The 11,291-nt window shown below is 45.6% G+C and overlaps 2 protein-coding genes across 2 annotated transcripts in view; both read left to right on the plus strand.

Moving 5' to 3' along the window:
* RTEL1 (regulator of telomere elongation helicase 1) overlaps nucleotides 1-2,159 on the plus strand; it is a 50,348-nt gene extending 48,189 nt beyond the window's left edge. Inside the window, exon 36 of the mRNA XM_014955391.1 lies at nucleotides 1,909-2,159. Coding sequence (XP_014810877.1) covers nucleotides 1,909-1,983 — 75 coding nt within the window. The 3' untranslated portion in view covers nucleotides 1,984-2,159. The remainder of the gene's footprint in view (nucleotides 1-1,908) is intronic.
* Nucleotides 2,160-9,851: 7,692 nt separating this feature from the next.
* Nucleotides 9,852-11,291, plus strand: part of TNFRSF6B (tumor necrosis factor receptor superfamily member 6b) — a 29,513-nt gene continuing 28,073 nt past the window's right edge. The window contains exons 1-2 of the mRNA XM_014955259.1: nucleotides 9,852-10,011; nucleotides 10,376-10,514. The gene's annotated coding sequence lies outside the window, so the exon portion shown is untranslated. The remainder of the gene's footprint in view (nucleotides 10,012-10,375; nucleotides 10,515-11,291) is intronic.

Here is an 11,291-nt window from a genome sequence, read left to right on the forward strand (position 1 = left end):
AAGCATCTTCTCACCAGCTGAGACCTTTTGCTGTACTGTTGAAACATCCCTCGAGGTTCAGCATGATTGACATTCTAGTCTTTGTTATGGAGAACATGAGGCTACATGGTCTTGGCACCTTCTCTTACCTTACTTATGGCATACCTTTCTACTGATGAATGGTTTTCAGCATACAGTGATGTTATCTTGCTTATGACCCAATTCAAGTGTAGTTTGGTTAATGAAAAGTCAAATATCTTGTAGTTTGGGATATTACTTAAGGACTGGAGAGAGATGCTTCTCTCGGTGATGAGGCAAAGCTTCTCTCAGTGATGAGGCAAAACTGCTCTCTGCTAGTCCTGCAGACGAGAAGGAAGAACCGCTTGGTTGAGAGCAGAGGGTTTGCAAACAGGAAGAAGCTTATTCCGTGTTTCTCTGAAACCAGTCCCAGACAGACCATCTCCGACCACTTCCAGGCACCGGTCGGTGGCAGAACAATTGATGCCTTTTGTGGTAAGGGCTGTGGTACCTTCACCAGCAGGAAATGAGCAACCATGCTTGTTGTGTCTGAGCTCTGAAGTCTCATCAGATGGCACTGGGCTTTGTCACTGCTGCCTGGGCTTGGTTTGAAAACTCTTTTTTTTTTTTTTTACTTTGCTAACAAGTTACTCATTATGTCTCTTCAGCTCAAAAACACTTTAACATATATTGTGCTCTAAGGAAATGACTAACAGCCTCGTTCAAAACGCAGTGACTTGGTTTTTGCAAATTGTGATGTCTCTTCCATTTGTTATTTTACTGAAATAGCTTGGTGGAGGCGAGAGGCGGTGAATAATTTTGGAACGTTTGGGAAGCTTTTGGAGGCGCAGACAGAATTCACTGCAGCTGGAGGGGTATTAGAGGGATTAGTACCGGTGTGTGTCTGGTGTTTTTCAGTGCATTAGGAGAAGCTTTGCAGAAACTGTGCCAAAACACACTGGATTTGGGGTTAGTTTTCTGTGCAGAGGTCTGTTGCTGCTTTTCAGTGTTTAAATTCAGCATTTATTCATGCTCTTTTTGCAAGCGTTCCAGAGAAATTAATTTATTCTTATTTGGACTATCTGTAGTGTTGGCAAATAATATAAGATTTCATTACAGTGATTAACTTCAGCACTGCAGGGAAGCCTGCACAGTGCCACTGATGTAGGTAACCAGCTGGTGATTTTCTCATAAAGCTTATGTAAAAAAAAAAAAACACAACCAAGTTTTACTATCTCACTTTTGAAATAAGCTGAGCGTAAGACTTTTACTAGTAACTTTGAAGATATAAAAAGAACAGTTGGGGTTCATCTGCAGGTCAGATGGCTAAAGACCAGACTTTAAATTTTAAAGATTAGTGAAGAAGCAAACTGAAACCTGGGTGGAGAGACGGTTACTTCGTGTACCCGCTCTTCCGCTGTTAACCGAGAAAGGTGTGTAATGGTATGAAGAAATTTTGTAGGTTTCCCCTACAAAACTCTTGGTCATGACCCCATGTATCACCTATGTCCTCTTATGCCCAGGAAATCACTTCCTTGTCCTCTGTGCAAGAGGAAGCAGGATTTCAGGGAACTCATCAGTTATCTTATGGAATTTTACTAACAGCAAGTACATTTGTACTTCACAACAGCTCTTGCAGGCTCTGTATTTCCTTGTTCCTGTTTTTAGTCTTCCAGGTATGTCATAGCTGTAACTGAACTAAGACAACTGCTGTAAAGTTTGTTGGAGACTTTTTCCTCCTTGTATTACTAGCAGTTAAATAACTGGCTGTACGGTAACACTGCATTTAAAAATAGTAGAGACATTATCTTGGGGACTGTCAAACGACTAGTGCAGCTTATAGTTCACATTGGACAATAACAAACCTGATAGAGAAATTTAATATATTCTCTATCTATTTTGTTCATTTAGATGGTGAAGAAGTGCCCGGGGTGCCACAGTGATGTGAAGAAGCAGCGGTTAATTCAAGTTTTCTTCTGGTCATAACCTCACCGACAGAAAGAGCAAGTACTTTGTATCAGCAGAAGGAAAACGCTGTGCTCTCGCTCTCAACCTGAACAGAAGCAGGTTCTTTTAAATATCTCTGCTCCTTGGCTTTGGGTTACGTGCTGTGCACCAACACATATCATTCCTTCCTACAAAGGTGATCGAGTCTGCAAGGTCTCTCTCTCCTTCCTGCAAAGGTGATCGAGTCTGCAAGGTCTCTCTCCTTCACTGCTGGCAGGAGACACAGTAGAGCATTGTCCTCTGTTGGAACTAAGAAGGTTAATTTCTTAATTCTATTCGCCTGAAAATTCTACTGTGGCCACTCTTAGGCCCTAATTTTATATCCTGGATGTGGCTGTAATTCATGGGCCCTTCAGGTAATACCGGATCCCGGAAAAACCCTGGGAATAGTACTGCAGTGGAACTGAGCTGGCTAAATGAGGAGGCCAGACTACCCATCCTTACCACACTGGTGTTCCTGGAAGAAGTGATTCACATTCACAGTTCGGTGTTTGGCAGCAGCTGCTGTCTCCAATACCAGAAGATACTGAAAGAATGACTTTTTAATAGCAAATTCCAGTGGTTGGACAGTGAGCAGAAACGCTCCCTTGCATCTGCTCTACACCTCAAAGCCCAATTCCTTCCATCCTGCTGGGAGTTTTTGGAAACGTGCTACTAACGAAGCTTTATTTTCTCCTCAGTGCTGATATTTCCATTGTGCCTCTGTTATCTGATGTTTACTTTCTAAGAAGAAAAAGGAACTAATTGATTTAAAACTTTAAATCGTGTTAGATGGGTTAAAAAAATAATAAAATTCCTTAATACTTCCACTCTCTGTGAGTAGTGGATATAAGTGATTAACCTGAAAAGTTGTATCAATTTTAAATCTTCAGTAGCTGCTATAAATAAAACCATTTTTTACTTAATCAGGTTTTGTTTTATTTAAAAATAATAATAATAAATTACCAGATATCAAAACATTGGATATTGAGTGCCAGTGGCCCCAATAGGAGTGAGTGGGGAGCTTCATACTGTGGGATTTTTGACACTTGAATATTTTTGTTTGACAAACATGAGCAAAGGATTGTATTTGCACTTGCTAATTAGTTTTGGGGTTCCTGTGATGACAGACACACTTAATATAGCATATGTTTTCAGAATTTTGGGGGAGAACATGTTCTTTAATAATTTTAGGGCTGTTTTTTCCCTCAGCCTGTAGGTGGATTTCATATCAATGAAATTTTGGAAAGTTTTCTGTTAATGAATGATAACTCAAAAGTGAAAAGTGAGCTGCATTTTAACAAAAATTCCAAAGGTTCTTATTTCTGCCCGTTATAGAATTCAAAAAAGATGTCACTTCAAATCTCATTGTTGCTGGGATATTTGTCCTTATCGAAAAATGTCTTTTTTCAGGTTGGAATCCACTTAACATAGAAACAACCTGGTGGTGTGTGTGATACTGTGACTCGTGCTTTAAAATGTCAAATAATGTGTGTATTCAAGCCAGGGTTCGCTGCGGTCAGACTATCAGAACAGGAAAAGCAGTGTTCTTAAATAGCAGTGAAACAGGAACTTTCCATAGTTCATTAACTAATGATTGGAAATAATGAAGATTTGGATAGGTAATTTAATAGGTAATTTGGGGCTTGCATATATTCTGACTTAAATCAGTGAATGAATTTTGCTTTCTATCCCCGTATCTATTCAGTGTACTACTGATAGGGGATTAGAGTCTGCAAACAAGAATAAACAATGCAGAGAAAGCCCTAGATATTTGAAGTGTAAGTGGGAAAAATTACAGAAAAATACCTGTATGTCTATATGTGGTGTAAAAATGAACAGAAAAAGATGGTGTCAAGAAGGCAGTGCCGTTAAACTCCCATCCTTCAAAAAGACTCTGACTTCTGTAGCCTGGTGACTGCATTGTGTTTAATGATGGAAAAACTGCATTTGACTCTGACTTCTGTAGCCTGTGTAGCATTGTGTTTAATGATGGAAAAACTGCATTTTGCCAGATTGAAATCTTCCCAGAAACAAGGAAGACAGTTTTGTTTCCTCAGGAAAAAAAACCCCAGTGTACCTGAAATGTGCTTAATTTTATTTGTTGGTCAAAGGTTTTTTGTTGAGGTTGTTCCTTCACAAGTTGTGCCCTGAGCGTTCTTTATCAATTTTGAATTATTAATCTTTATCACTAATCTTTATAATTCATTCTCTTTTGCTTTTTTAACAAGTATAGCAATAACGATTGCATTACAGAAGTTTTTAAAAAAATAAAGAGGATGCTCTTGGGGGAAGCAGGTCGGGCCAATGTTTTGCAGTCAGCAGCTTTGGGGTGATCTGATTTCTTTACGTGGGGTAAATCCTTGTGGCTGCTTCCAAGCAGGTCCCTGCTGCTTCTTTCAGAAACTCATTTTGAGTTCTTGGTGCATTTTCTCAGCCTGGGGAAGCAGTGGAAGGGGAGGTCTAAGAAAGAGCCAAATGAACAGTAAAATGTTATTTAGTGGTAAGACAGGGAAGAGCTCTCCCTGGGAGAGCTGCAGCGTTCTGCTTATGCCACTGGAGGGAAACCACAGCCCAGGACATGAGCTTTGTGAGATGATGGCTTTGTTTTGGTTTGTCTGATGGAAATTGCCTCCTGTAGACTGCAAAAATGTTGTAAGATCCAGCGAGACTAAATGAAATACTTAAAAGGTACGTGTGATTTGCTGGGACAAACATTATTACACTCTTCTTTTTTTTTTCCTCCCTCAAGCAGAATATTTTTCTGGCTGTGCTTTGTCCTTGCCACTGGACTTGGTTTAGTTCTGGAGGCTGTTCCTACCTGGGAATCCTCTGTTATTAGTGAGACGGGGCAGAGGAATTATGTCAAAAATATCTCAGTGCCTTCAAGAGATTCACACATTCCTTCCTTTCAGCAGTTAGATCGTCTTGCCAAAGAGCTTTCCTGTTCTGTGCCTTCACCAGTGTCCCCAGCAGTGAATCTGCTGTTTGCAGATGGAGTTGATTTGGAACTGCTTTGGTTTTGTTGCTGCTTTCTGGTGTGGTGGGATTGCTCCGCAGCGGGTCTGCGGGTCTCCCTGCTGTCAGCATCTCTGGGGCAGAGCAGATGGATGCCAACACTCATACTGGTGGTCATGGGAGAGCATCCAGCTGGCAGGAGGTCGTCCTTGTCTGCGGCTTGTCTGCTCATCACCTGGTTTTAGTTTTGATAATGAACAGAATTTAAAGATCCTGTCATTACTGACTTATCTTGGAGAGGTTTGCTGAGAAGTTATTCTTATCAATTTAAAAAAAAAAGGGGGGGGGGGGGGAAGGGGCGGTAAAGAAAAAGCAGTTGCTTATACCCGGGGGGGGGGGGAAAGGGTAAACTGCTGCAACCCTGACCAGTGATAAGCAAAGAGTCTTTTATGGGGTATTGTCCTTCAAACCTTCATTTGGGTTTACTGGGTTTTAATGTAAACCCAAAGGTGCTCCTCTTGTGGGAGACCACAACTCTGAACTGGAAGGTAAGTCTCAAGGTCTCCACCCTCACAGATCACTTGCCATCTCTAAATAGCAACCCGTTATCTTTGAGGAGAGTGTCTATGGTGGGGTTTCCAGGGCATCCTTCCCTAGTTTATGGCAGATGCCCAGCAGGGATGTTATCTGACCTGGGACCAGACCTTGGGCACTTCCCCCATTCCCAGCTCCCCAAGCTCTGCCTCAGGTGGCCGAGCTGCGTTGTTGACCGCACGTTCCCCGGGGCAGGTTGCTCAAGAATCACTTCTCACAAAAGACTCTGTGCACGTATTTCCACCCCTCATCTTCCAAAGAAATGTTTGGAGGCCTGCACATTGTCGCTGAATCTTTCATGACCTTGGTGTGGTCCCTCTAAATGTGTTTAGAGAGCTGCTTCCTCCCATCCCTGCCCCAGCAATAAGGCTGCTTCCAATGAAACCTTGAAGAAGAGGGTCTCCAGGAACCAGCTGTCGGGGCGTGCTGCAGATAGAGATCTTTTGTCATCTTGAAAGTAGTTGGATTTACAAGAAGGAGGGACAGAATATTATTTACGAAGACCAGAAAGTGAAAACAAGAATTGTTTCAGAAAAATCTATGTTGCTGTAAGAGTTTAGAGGAACTGATCCAAACTACTGAGGGCTCAGGGAGAGGGAAATCTACCATGGACACTCCTTGCTGATTTTGGGAAGCAAATGACACATGAGTTACAGATCAAGAAGGAAGTAGATAGTAATCTCTTTATTGCTCCTGCCTTGCAGTGCTATGACTATACCTGGAATATTGTCTCTGATTGTAGTGATGTGTCATTGAAAATATTTTCCCATTGTTTTTCCCAAATACAGCTGAATGGACTTGGGAAAGAGACCAAAACTAACAAAGCGACTGTTTTATCAGGAAAGACGTGAGCTGTGTCTTTGCTTGAAGAAGTGGCAAGTGACAGAGAGGCAGTAATTTCTTTGCTTTTCAGATTTCTCTCTAAATATTAGTGAGAAACCTGATTTTGCAAGAGCGGTTTCGAAAAGCAGCGCTGCTGGGCACCCCGGAGCCCTCGGAAGCGTGAAATGATGCTCTGTGTGGGGAAGTGAAATCAGAGCCATGAGAATATGATGCTGAATTCCTGTCCTAAGCTAAATCTGCAGGTCAGGATGTCAGCAGTGAGTCAAATCGGTGCTTTGCAGTGATCAGGCAGTGACCCCATCAACCCACTCTGGGAGCTTCGTTGGGCAGGTGAAATAACAGAGAGAAAAAGATTAATTCAAGTTCGTTCTATCTCCCTAAAAGAGGGAGGTTGCCTGGGGAAGCCCTTTCTGTCCCGTTGACGTGGCATTTCACTCTCTAAATATTAATCTAGCAAATTTTGTTGTTGTTAAATTGAGAATGAAATGAGTTGATGGTACTGCACCGTGGCACGGTGAGGAGCTGCATCCTTAGAGTTCCCTGGCGCGTCGCCTCCGTCCCAGCGCTTACGGTGAGTTGGGCACAGGGACTGCCAAGAGGTGCCATTCGGGGTGTGCCACCTACTTGTGGGTTCATCCATCCATTAACAGGTGTAACCAGATGTTCTTTGGTGGTTTTTTCTTTCAGTCTAAGCAGAATGGTGGGGGAGACGTGGGAGAAATTAAGCCGTTCAGATTACTTTTGAGTAATCCTTTTTACAAACATGGATGTATGACTGTTCATCATTTCAGCCGACTCACAAGTTTGCAAAAGCCTAGATGACCTGTTGCAGCTTCTTGGAAAAGTCCAGATGTGTCAGCAAGAGGGCTGATAACAGCCCAAGAACCATATGTGAAACCCATGGTAGGAAACCTGAGATCAGCTTTGTGTCTACCTGACACGGAGACGCGCTGCTGTGACTGCTCTGAAATGCCTCCCTTAAACTCTCCAGCTGGGTAAGCTGCAGAGCAGGGCTTCGTGCCTTACCCAAGCTGGTGGTGAGTTCCACCCAACAGAAATATCCTCCAGAGGACGTACCTCAGTCCCAGAGGGAGTCCCAGGGGAGTGGTGGGAGATTGATAGACTTAATTACGGAGATGACGCATACTGACGAAGCAAAACCCCGGTAATCCTGCGCTCAGGGATTATATCAAGAGGTGTTGCAAATCGTGGGGATTACTTTGGGGAACCACAAGTGACGGAGATAAACCAGCACTAGAATTAAAATCCATTTTAGGTGGCCTATGAAAATCAGCCCATCATCTGTTTGGTGTAAAGTGCAATTAAACACAGCCCAGGCCGTGCCCTCCGCTTACTCAGCAGTGCTCTTGGACTGAAACATTGAGTCCTTATGACTCCAGCTGGAGCCAGGGCTTTTTCTTTAGCCATGATGGGTAGAAACTGATCTTACTTGAAGGAGCTTTGGATTTCTTCTGATCATTGGGTTTTAGCGTTCCTTCTGGGCAGCAGAAAACCAGGTTGAGTTTTCTTTGTAAACTGTGTGTTTAGCTCTTGTAGGTTTGATCTTCAAGAGATTCACCATCTGCAGATGCAGTGACTGGCAGCTGGAGGTGAGGGGCTCATTCTGGTGCTGTAGAAGGCAAATGCCCACATGTTAATTCTCTGTTGTGGTATGAAAAATAATTTGGCTGCTGGGTCCTGAGGAGAAAATCCTCCAGGTCCTCTCACTGTCTCACTATGCCTCCTTCACGTTTACAGAGACTTTGCATTTGCTTTTTGAGCACATGATGTGGTTTTGAGTATCCACAAATGTGTGTTCAGGGAGTCTCTTTGAGAATGAGATGTTGCCTCCTCCTTTGGGGAGGCTGTTGGGGACGAGGTCTCTGTTCCCCCTTCCCCAACCACAAGTGCCCGTGCACCTCCCCTGGGCACAGAACACACCATCTCCCATTTAGCCTTATCTTTCTGCGTTGCAAGGAGGCTGTAAGGGATTGGGGATCAGACCTACATCTGTCATGTGTGTAACAACTCTTCAAAAATGTAAGGAAAGCCACTCGCTATGGTGTTGGGCCTCCCAACGCAAAACAGAGCACAAAATTTTGCAAACTATATTTTTGTGTCGTTCTCTATCTGGTGCTTGGTGCTCAGAACTGCTCGGTGGCCTGAGCTACCAGGGGGGACACAGAGGAATGGGTGATGCCTGAGAAAAATACAGATTATAGCAGCTGCCTATTTAGAGGATGATGTGCTGGCTTATTCCTTCTGGGCAGCTGTATTCCTGAGTGGAATTTCTTTCCTGCAGCTCAAACAATGGGGGGAAATTTGTTCAGAGCCCCAAGGCAGGCGAGATACCGAGTGCTGCTGTTTTCAGAGATGGTGACTGGTGTCCTCTCCCATCAGAGGCCTTCACAGCAGATGCCAAAGCTTGACCCAAGAGCAGCCAGGCTATAAGTGGCAGTTCCAGAGAAAATTACTTATGGGAAGATATTTTAGACCCTTCAGTGTCCCCACATGGTGACATTTGAGAAGCTGTGGATATTAAACAAATGTGTTTATGACTGGCCACTGTTTTCAGACTGGTCTCCTACGTGCTTTTGTTCTGAGCAAGCAAGGCTTTGCTGGCTGGTGGTTGTTTTCCCTGTTTTCTCTCAGGAGATGGTACGGGTGGTGGTGCTCTGCTGGTAATAAAACCAGCAAGTGGTTGTGTTCCTAGTTGTGAGCCTGCTGCTCCACGTGCCGAGCCAGGGATCAGAGAGCCCTGCCTGGGGCAAGGAGGTGACTGGGGGTCCCGGGAGCCACGGGATGAGAGGCCACGAGGAGCTTGTGACCCAGGAACTGGTGGGATTTGTGTGAGGGGCACCTGCAGCAGCCCACGGTGGAGATCACAGCACGCTATCTGGCCCTTTTCACAGGTGAAGGTGGCAAATTGTGACATTAACCCATCAGTTTCCCAGCTGGGTGCCCTGTGTGTTAGGATGTGATTTGTATGTAGGTGTGTTTTCTTCTCTTCCATTGATTGGAAAGTTTAAAAATGAGGAAAAAAAAAAGAAAAGCTAAACTGTTTTCTCAGCTAGCTCTTTGGAATTGGTTGCAGCTTCCCTCTTCCCCTCTGCCTCGTGACACCACTCCTGGTAGGAGATATGGTGTCTGGCAGGAAATGAAAAGGCAGGTTTTCAGGTACAGAGTACACTGTGCTCTTCACAGGCTCGGTAAGGAGCACTTCTGCTTTTACACCAAAAAGTAGGTAAATTCTCTGCTCTTTCTCCTTCCCCCTGTATTTGTGGTACAAGGGGAGCAGAGCAGGTGACTCGGAGCAGAGGGACAGCCAGTGCTGCGTGTGCCTTCCCAGCACATCGAGTGCTTTGCAGCGGTGCCCTGGGCTTTTCCTTTCTTCAGGGGGAATCCGGTGGGATGGGGCAGGAGGACAAAGTACAGAGTCTGATCTATTTAAGCCGTGGAGGGAGCAGGCACCAGTAAATGTGCTCCTGCGTGGCTCTGCTGAGCAGAGTACCCATGGAGCCAACTTCAGCTTCCACCAAAATCCCTGAGGTCCAAGACTTATGGCAAAGTGTCACCCGTGAGATATTTAAATGCCAACCTCCTCAGCTCCTGGATGTTGTTCTACCACCCAAGGTAACTCTAAGCTCTAAGTGTTTTGGTGCTGCAGTTGGAGTTAGCATCACCCTCGGTGCTGCCGAAAGGGGTAAAGTTGAAGCTCTGAGCTGGCTTCAAGAACACATTGCCTAAGCACTAAAAATCTGGGCTGTTTTAGCAGGGTTTGTGCCCTCCCAGTGTGCAGGGGGCAGGATGGGGTCTCACAGCAGAGATCCAGGGAAGGGCAGGGGGTCGCTTGTGTTCTCAGCATCCCCCCGGCCCCGGTTTCAGTGCTTCCAGCCAGGGCAAGCAATGGCACATCGGGGCTGTGTTTGGGGGCAAACTTTTCCCCCCAACAACGAGAGAAAAATGCCATTACTGGGAAGTTATTTATGGTTTCCAGCCCGGGAACAGCGCCTTTACAGGGGACTTCCCTGCCCTTCCCCGGGTCAAAACACCAAGAACAAAAAAAAAAAATCTTCAAGGAACCACTCTAAAACTTGCGGATTTGCAAATCGGACCTGTCTCCTCCCCCGGTGCAGGTAAATGAGAGTCCTGAGAGCTCCGCTTCTATGCGAAAGGGGGAGCGAAAGCGGCGTTGGGAGAGCGGCGAGCGGCGGGGCTGCGGGGCCGGGCGGGCGGGCGAGCGGTGCCGGTACCCGCCGGGTGTGGGGGGAGCCCGGGAGAAGTGAGGGGGTGAAAGGGGCCGGGAGGGGCCGGGATCCCGCTGGCCTCTTGCGCAAGAGGGGTCTTTCCCAGGGAGCGGGGCTATAAAGGTGCTGGCCCGGCCAGGGGGAGCGGCGTGGAGAGGAGCGGTGAGGAGCGGGGGTGCCCCGGGGGAGGGGATGGGGAGGGAGGGAAGGAAGAGCAGCCTCTCCCAAGGGATGGGGTGGGATGAGGAGGGAGACCTCGGCTGTTTCCCCGCCACCTCACCCGTTTCTACTCCCGCCTTGGCTGGTGCTGTGGGTCCCCGCCCGCTCCGGGGGTTGGGGGGGTGATTTTTTTTTTTTTTTTTCTATTCTATAATCACTCAGACTCCTAAATTAAACCCTGAAGGAAAAGGAAGAAGGAAGCAACCAATAACCTAAGTAACTTCTTACAGTAGCAAGCCACTCTATCTTACGTCATTGTGCAGGGCTCATTATGAAAGCAGAGCTCATTACAGAAGTTTTTACTCATACACAGTGCACAGGCTACATAGAAACAGAATATGAATACCCTTATCAGCTCCACAGGAATTACTTTGCCAAAAGACATTGATGGTGTTCCTGCCTGCCTCTCCTAATGACAGAGAATATCTGATCTTTCCAAGAGTCATA

The sequence above is a fragment of the Calidris pugnax genome, unplaced genomic scaffold (genome assembly GCF_001431845.1).
Source record: "Calidris pugnax isolate Ruff unplaced genomic scaffold, ASM143184v1 scaffold50, whole genome shotgun sequence".
Taxonomy (NCBI): Eukaryota; Metazoa; Chordata; class Aves; order Charadriiformes; family Scolopacidae; genus Calidris; species Calidris pugnax.